Source organism: Leptodactylus fuscus, chromosome 5 (genome assembly GCF_031893055.1).
Source record: "Leptodactylus fuscus isolate aLepFus1 chromosome 5, aLepFus1.hap2, whole genome shotgun sequence".
In the NCBI taxonomy this organism is placed as follows: Eukaryota; Metazoa; Chordata; class Amphibia; order Anura; family Leptodactylidae; genus Leptodactylus; species Leptodactylus fuscus.
Window position 1 is genome coordinate 193189295 of NC_134269.1, and position 8977 is coordinate 193198271.

The 8977-nt window shown below is 39.4% G+C and overlaps 1 protein-coding gene across 1 annotated transcript in view; it reads right to left on the reverse strand.

Moving 5' to 3' along the window:
• Nucleotides 1-8764, reverse strand: part of LOC142203891 (E3 ubiquitin-protein ligase RNF213-like) — a 335709-nt gene extending 326945 nt beyond the window's left edge. Inside the window, exons 1-2 of the mRNA XM_075274990.1 lie at nt 7456-8764; nt 5623-5711 (exon numbers count right to left, since the gene is read on the reverse strand). Coding sequence (XP_075131091.1) covers nt 5623-5711; nt 7456-8739 — 1373 coding nt within the window. The 5' untranslated portion in view covers nt 8740-8764. The remainder of the gene's footprint in view (nt 1-5622; nt 5712-7455) is intronic.
• Nucleotides 8765-8977: the final 213 nt, after the last annotated feature.

The window sequence follows — 8977 nt, forward strand, 5'->3', positions numbered from 1 at the left end:
TACATCTCTTATCAGTGTCAGGTCCTAGTAATATTGTGATGGCCGCTCTGTATTACTATTCATCCTATTACATCTCTTATCAGTGTCAGGCCATAGTAATACTGTGAGGGCTGCTCTGTATTACTACTCATCCTATTACATCTCTTATCAGTGCCAGGTTCTAGTAATACTGTGATGGTGGCTCTGTATTACTATTCATCCTATTACATCTCTTATCAGTGTCAGGTCATAGTAATACTGTGAGGGCTGCTCATCCTATTACATCTCTTATCAGTGCCAGGTCCTAGTAATACTGTGAGGGCGGCTCTGGATTACTATTCATCCTATTACATCTCTTATCAGTGTCAGGCCATAGCAATACTGTGAGGGCTGCTCTGTATTACTATTCATCCTATTATATCTCTTATCAGTGTCAGGTCCTAGTAATATTGTGATGGCCGCTCTGTATTACTATTCATCCTATTACATCTCTTATCAGTGTCAGGCCATAGTAATTCTGTGAGGGCGGCTCTGGATTACTATTCATCCTATTACATCTCTTATCAGTGTCAGGTCCTAGTACTACTGTGATGGCCGCTCTGTATTACTATTCATCCTATTACATCTCTTATCAGTGTCAGGTCCTAGTAATACTGTGATGGCCGCTCTGTATTACTATTCATCCTATTACATCTCTTATCAGTGTCAGGCCATAGCAATACTGTGAGGGCTGCTCTGTATTACTATTCATTCTATTACATCTCTTATCAGTGTCAGGTCCTAGTAATATTGTGATGGCCGCTCTGTATTACTATTCATCCTATTACATCTCTTATCAGTGTCAGGTCCTAGTAATACTGTGAGGGCTGCTCTGGATTACTATTAATCCTATTACATCTCTTATCAGTGTCAGGTCCTAGTAATACTATGAGGGTGGCTCTGTATTACTATTCATCCTATTACATCTCTTATCAGTGTCAGGTCCTAGTAATACTGTGAGGGCCGCTCTGGATTACTATTCATCCTATTACATCTCTTATCAGTGTCAGGTCCTAGTAATACTGTGAGGGCTGCTCTGGATTACTATTCATCCTATTACATCTCTTATCAGTGTCAGGTCCTAGTAATACTGTGAGGGCTGCTCTGGATTACTATTCATCCTATTACATCTCTTATCAGTGTCAGGTCCTAGTAATATTGTGAGGGCTGCTCTGGATTACTATTCATCCTATTACATCTCTTATCAGTGTCAGGTCCTAGTAATACTGTGAGGGCTGCTCTGGATTACTACTCATCCTATTACATCTCTTATCAGTGTCAGGCCATAGTAATACTGTGAGGGCTGCTCTGTATTATTATTCATCCTATTACATCTCTTAGTGTCAGGACATAGTAATACTGTGAGGGCTGCTCTGTATTACTACTCATCCTATTACATCTCTTATCAGTGTCAGGTCCTAGTAATACTGTGAGGACTGCTCTGGATTACTATTCATCCTATTATATCTCTTATCAGTGTCAGGTCCTAGTAATACTGTGAGGGTGGCTCTGTATTACTATTCATCCTATTACATCTCTTATCAGTGTCAGGTCATAGTAATACTGTGAGGGCGGCTCTGGATTACTACTCATCCTATTACATCTCTTATCAGTGCCAGGTCCTAGTAATACTGTGAGGGCTGCTCTGGATTACTATTCATCCTATTACATCTCTTATCAGTGTCAGGTCCTAGTAATACTGTGATGGCTGCTCTGGATTACTATTCATCCTATTACATCTCTTATCAGTGTCAGGTCCTAGTAATACTGTGATGGCCGCTCTGTATTACTATTCATCCTATTACATCTCTTATCAGTGTCAGGCCATAGTAATACTGTGAGGGCTGCTCTGTATTACTATTCATCCTATTACATCTCTTATCAGTGTCAGGCCATAGTAATACTGTGAGGGCTGCTCTGTATTACTATTCATCCTATTACATCTCTTATCAGTGTCAGGACATAGTAATACTGTGAGGGCTGCTCTGTATTACTACTCATCCTATTACATCTCTTATCAGTGCCAGGTTCTAGTAATACTGTGAGGGTGGCTCTGTATTACTATTCATCCTATTACATCTCTTATCAGTGTCAGGTCATAGTAATACTGTGAGGGCTGCTCATCCTATTACATCTCTTATCAGTGCCAGGTCCTAGTAATACTGTGAGGGCGGCTCTGGATTACTATTCATCCTATTACATCTCTTATCAGTGTCAGGTCCTAGTAATACTGTGATGGCCGCTCTGTATTACTATTCATCCTATTACATCTCTTATCAGTGTCAGGTCCTAGTAATACTGTGATGGCCGCTCTGTATTACTATTCATCCTATTACATCTCTTATCAGTGTCAGGCCATTGTAATACTGTGAGGGCTGCTCTGTATTACTATTCATCCTATTACATCTCTTATCAGTGTCAGGCCATAGCAATACTGTGAGGGCTGCTCTGTATTACTATTCATCCTATTACATCTCTTATCAGTGTCAGGTCCTAGTAATATTGTGATGGCCGCTCTGTATTACTATTCATCCTATTACATCTCTTATCAGTGTCAGGCCATAGTAATACTGTGAGGGCTGCTCTGTATTACTACTCATCCTATTACATCTCTTATCAGTGCCAGGTTCTAGTAATACTGTGAGGGTGGCTCTGTATTACTATTCATCCTATTACATCTCTTATCAGTGTCAGGACATAGTAATACTGTGAGGGCTGCTCTGTATTACTACTCATCCTATTACATCTCTTATCAGTGCCAGGTTCTAGTAATACTGTGAGGGTGGCTCTGTATTACTATTCATCCTATTACATCTCTTATCAGTGTCAGGTCATAGTAATACTGTGAGGGCTGCTCTGTATTACTACTCATCCTATTACATCTCTTATCAGTGTCAGGTCATAGTAATACTGTGAGGGCTGCTCATCCTATTACATCTCTTATCAGTGCCAGGTCCTAGTAATACTGTGATGGCCGCTCTGTATTACTATTCATCCTATTACATCTCTTATCAGTGTCAGGCCATTGTAATACTGTGATGGCCGCTCTGTATTACTATTCATCCTATTACATCTCTTATCAGTGTCAGGTCATAGTAATACTGTGAGGGCTGCTCATCCTATTACATCTCTTATCAGTGCCAGGTCCTAGTAATACTGTGAGGGCGGCTCTGGATTACTATTTATCCTATTACATCTCTTATCAGTGTCAGGTCCTAGTAATACTGTGATGGCTGCTCTGTATTACTATTCATCCTATTACATCTCTTATCAGTGTCAGGCCATAGTAATACTGTGAGGGCTGCTCTGTATTACTATTCATCCTATTACATCTCTTATCAGTGTCAGGACATAGTAATACTGTGAGGGCTGCTCTGTATTACTACTCATCCTATTACATCTCTTATCAGTGCCAGGTCCTAGTAATACTGTGAGGGCGGCTCTGGATTACTATTCATCCTATTACATCTCTTATCAGTGTCAGGTCCTAGTAATACTGTGATGGCCGCTCTGTATTACTATTCATCCTATTACATCTCTTATCAGTGTCAGGTCCTAGTAATACTGTGATGGCCGCTCTGTATTACTATTCATCCTATTACATCTCTTATCAGTGTCAGGCCATAGTAATACTGTGAGGGCTGCTCTGTATTACTATTCATCCTATTACATCTCTTATCAGTGTCAGGCCATAGCAATACTGTGAGGGCTGCTCTGTATTACTATTCATCCTATTACATCTCTTATCAGTGTCAGGTCCTAGTAATATTGTGATGGCCGCTCTGTATTACTATTCATCCTATTACATCTCTTATCAGTGTCAGGTCCTAGTAATACTGTGAGGGCTGCTCTGGATTACTATTAATCCTATTACATCTCTTATCAGTGTCAGGTCCTAGTAATACTGTGAGGGTGGCTCTGTATTACTATTCATCCTATTACATCTCTTATCAGTGTCAGGTCATAGTAATACTGTGAGGGCGGCTCTGGATTACTACTCATCCTATTACATCTCTTATCAGTGCCAGGTCCTAGTAATACTGTGAGGGCGGCTCTGGATTACTATTCATCCTATTACATCTCTTATCAGTGTCAGGTCCTAGTAATACTGTGATGGCCGCTCTGTATTACTATTCATCCTATTACATCTCTTATCAGTGTCAGGACATAGTAATACTGTGAGGGCTGCTCTGTATTACTATTCATCCTATTACATCTCTTATCAGTGTCAGGCCATAGTATTACTGTGAGGGCTGCTCTGTATTACTATTCATCCTATTACATCTCTTATCAGTGTCAGGTCCTAGTAATACTGTGATGGCCGCTCTGTATTACTATTCATCCTATTACATCTCTTATCAGTGTCAGGCCATAGTAATACTGTGAGGGCTGCTCTGTATTACTATTCATCCTATTACATCTCTTATCAGTGTCAGGCCATAGTAATACTGTGAGGGCTGCTCTGTATTACTATTCATCCTATTACATCTCTTATCACTGTCAGGTCCTAGTAATACTGTGAGGGCTGCTCTGGATTACTATTCATCCTATTACATCTCTTATCAGTGTCAGGTCCTAGTAATACTGTGAGGGCTGCTCTGGATTACTATTCATCCTATTACATCTCTTATCAGTGTCAGGTCCTAGTAATACTGTGAGGGCTGCTCTGGATTACTATTCATCCTATTACATCTCTTATCAGTGTCGGGTCCTAGTAATACTGTGAGGGCTGCTCTGTATTACTATTCATCCTATTACATCTCTTATCAGTGTCAGGTCATAGTAATACTGTGAGGGTGGCTCTGTATTACTATTCATCCTATTACATCTCTTATTAGTGTCAGGTCATAGTAATACTGTGAGGGCGGCTCTGGATTACTACTCATCCTATTACATCTCTTATCAGTGTCAGGTCCTAGTAATACTGTGAGGGCTGCTCTGGATTACTATTCATCCTATTACATCTCTTATCAGTGTCAGGACATAGTAATACTGTGAGGGCTGCTCTGTATTACTATTCATCCTATTACATTTCTTATCAGTGTCAGGACATAGTAATACTGTGAGGGCTGCTCTGTATTACTATTCATCCTATTACATTTCTTATCAGTGTCAGGTCATAGTAATACTGTGAGAGCTGCTCTGTATTACTAGTCATCCTATTACATTTCTTATCAGTTTTCAGGTCATAGTAATACTGTGAGGGCTGCTCTGGATTACTATTCATCCTATTACATCTCTTATCCGTATCAGGTAAATCCTAAGTGTCACAATACTAAGGACTGTTTTTTGAAATGTCGCTTGAAAAAGGATCATCATTTGGCAAGTTCATGCAAAAGCTAAGAGCGCAACATTGTGTCAAAGAGCTGAGACAAGTGAACAACTCGCGGCTTGAAAAGAAATGGATGATTTTAGCTAACATAACCAACAATTTAACATTTTTCGCAAGCAAAGCCGCGAGTATTCTACTAGTTTCATTATACAGCTTAAATTGAGCAGAAATATTTGCTCTTTCCTATTGTACTTGGAAAAGCATACGTCATTGAAATACGTCCAATGCATATAAAAACGGACTGGGAAGGTTGAGAAATAAAATCAACATACCTTACGGTTACAGTATTATCTGGAGCTTCATTACTGGGCGATTCTCTTTCATCTTCACTTTGATGCTTCTCAGGTTTTCCAGCTGTCTGCTACAAACAGAACACAGAATTTTTTCATTTTTTTGGTCTTAAAAATCTTTCCAAATCTTTGATATGAAGGTTTTTATCTGCATTTAATAACCCGAAAAAAAACAAAACAAAAAAAAATTATGTTTACAATGCAACCTGGGTTGTGTATGTGAATCCTCCTCTATGAAGAGAGGGAAATTTATTTTTAAACAAATTTTTACACATAAGCGACTAAAATAGTCACAGGAGCCATTTTTGTGCCGATGTTTCTTAAAGTGTAAACCATCAACTTACTTCAATCAAAGCAGAGCTATAAACAAATATCAATAAGAGACCCAAAACAGAAAAAAACATAAGAAAAAAAAAACTTCGAATAGGTGCTATATAAACCACGCCCATAGACAAAAAACACAAAGGGACAGCTTGGGAGTTCACATCCAAAACGGACAGATAAATAGTTAGCACACACACCACAAGTATCACCTATACCCACTGATATCACTACAAAGCAAGGACCCACAAAAAATAAACTTAAATTTATATTATTTACACTGAAGCTTATTTTTTGTATAGAACAAAATATACTATGTACTATCATTATAAATTAAAAAAAAATGTGCTGAAGATTCAATAATCTATAGAAGTATCCATCATGTCATTATAATAGGGAAATATACTGACAGGAGCTTCTATAGGTTATTGAATGACCATTTTGGATGTGAATTCCCATGCTGTACCTGTTACTATTATCAATTATTTATTTATATTATTTCTTTTTTATAACCTTTCTCAGGGCATAGGTGGGACTATCACTTGTGCCACATCACAGCTATGAACTGGTGTAGATGTCTCCCCAATACTAGGATCACATCTGTGCTGGAGTCTCCATGAAGGACTTTTCTCTGTGCCTATTTCAATATTAATAAGGGCGGTAATCCAACGGACACCGAGTAGACCCCATTTTAGTCTAGGGGGATCCGTGGGTAACTGCTGGTTTAGTGGTCAAGCTCTTGGTTGTTTGGGGTCCCCCTGTGGCCGCTTACAGGAACAGTACACCCAGCCATGTAAAATGGCCGAACAGACATGAGCAGTCGGCTCTGTCCGAAGCCTGATGGCAGAGCCGTCTGTGCATGCGCCGGAATTACAGCCCGAAGACAAGATTGCTAGAAGACAACGCAGAGGACGCGACTGTAAAAGATCGAGACAGCACTGGAGAGTTTTCAAGCAGCACAGGAGATTTCTCCAGTGCTGTACGAGCATGGGGGAACGCCCCCTGTGCTATTTAAAGATTCACTAGCACACCGAGAAAAACCAGGATATCTACGGAACGGCGGCGCGGAGAAGAATTCTAAAGGTAGAGGAAGAATAACCTTTCTTAAGGCTATTCCTATGTGGTATTAGTGAAAAATAGGGATTCTAATGATAGAATCCCTTTAAGCATTCCTCCCAGAATCTTTTTTTCTTATTATTTGTTCTACACAGTTTTTGTAACTCGCAGCCTGGTAGTCATGATTTATAGCAGTGTGTTCTTATCTTCGTTATGACTGGATGACATAGGAATATCCCTTTAATTTAGTGCAGCACTGGTTTATAAGTAAAGAATAACATTGTACAGCTTGACCTGCTGGAAAACAAGAAGAATGTGGGTAAAATAAAAAAAACAAAAAAAACAAAACATGCAATCCTACAATGCATACTACAACACAATGCAACTTTATACATAGGCGACTCATGTTATGGATCTCATGTTAAATTTAGAACCTACCTGAGACGCCTGGTTTTTAGGTTCCTGTTTTTTCTGTGCTTTGTTGTCACCCACCTTGTTTTTGCCTTCTTTCGCTGTACTGTTTTTCGGATCTTTCTTAGCACTCTCGTTTCTCTTCTCATCCTGGTCTTTTTTATTTGGTGGATGTGTTTGTGTCTCACTTGTTCTGTCACTTGTGTTCTTTTGGCTTTTGCTTGGAGCATTTCTAGGATTGTTTCCTTTTGTGCCATCTTTCTCATTGTTATTGGCACTGGTTCTAGGAGTCTCTTTTTCTTTTTGAGATTCTTTTTGATTTGGTTTAGCTTCTTGTGCTTTCACAGAGGTTTTATTAGAAGGCTTATTTTCTACACCTAGATTAGGGTGTGGACCTGTTGCCTCCACATTTTGCCGTTCTGAGCTAGTGTTGCACTTGGAAATTTCCTTTCCAGCTGTCAATCTGGTGGATGTCTTTTCATTTTTCTCATCACTGATTGTGTCCCTGTTTTCAGATTCTTTTATGCTTGTAGTCTTATCATTCCCTAAAGGGTGAACACTTAGCCCTTCAGACCTCTCTCCACTGCCCTGATCTGTGACCTTATTTTTGGGGTTTTCTATGCTAATAGTCTTATTTCCTACAGTATCAGGGCCAGCACTTAGCTCTTCAGACCTGTCTCCACTGCCCTGATCTGTGACCTTATTTTTGGGGTCTTCTATGCTTGCAGTCTTATTCCCTACAGTATCACTGCCATAACTTTGATCTTTAGGCCCCTCTACACTGACCTGATCAATTTTCTTATTTTTAGAGCCTTTATTACCATCATCTGTTGTTCTCGTGGGGCTAGTGGTCACATTTTCAGACTTCGTTATGGCTTGCTTATCATCCTGCTTTATCTTTTTGCAACCCTCATTTTGTCTGAGATTTTCTTCTGCAACCTTATTACCCAATATCTTTTGGGCACCGTCTCCTTTTGTCACATTATCCATCAAATCCTTGCTGTCGGACTCTTCATTTCCGTCTTTTTCCTCTGAATATTCCCTCTTGTTACTTACAAGTTGGTTTCCTGCTGTTTCCTTTGATCCTTGTGCTTCATTAGTTATCTGGTTAGAATCCCTTATGTCTGAAATTGTCTTTACCGCTAAGTTCTCACTGCCAAATTCAGTCACGGCACTGTTATCCGAAACAATTTTTGCTTCTTTCAATGAAGAGGTGATGTTTTCAGGAGACACCTCAAGACTCTTAGATTCATTTTCATCACTAGAACTGTCAACATCTCCGTGTTTGTCCAATGTGACGGGGAGGGACATAAATTCAGTTTTGCTGGAGGCTCTTTTTTTCTTCTTCTTTTTCTGTATAACAATATAAAATTATAAGTCATTTTTAAGATCTTCTAATAAATAAAATTGATACATGAAATTTTAAAATGTACAATATCTTAATTTAATAGGGTGATCAGCTGTCTAGAGATAGGATTTTAAGCCAGTACAGAGAAGTACTATGACAGGAGTATTTGGCCCGGCACCTTATACAAGGTAACCAGATCCC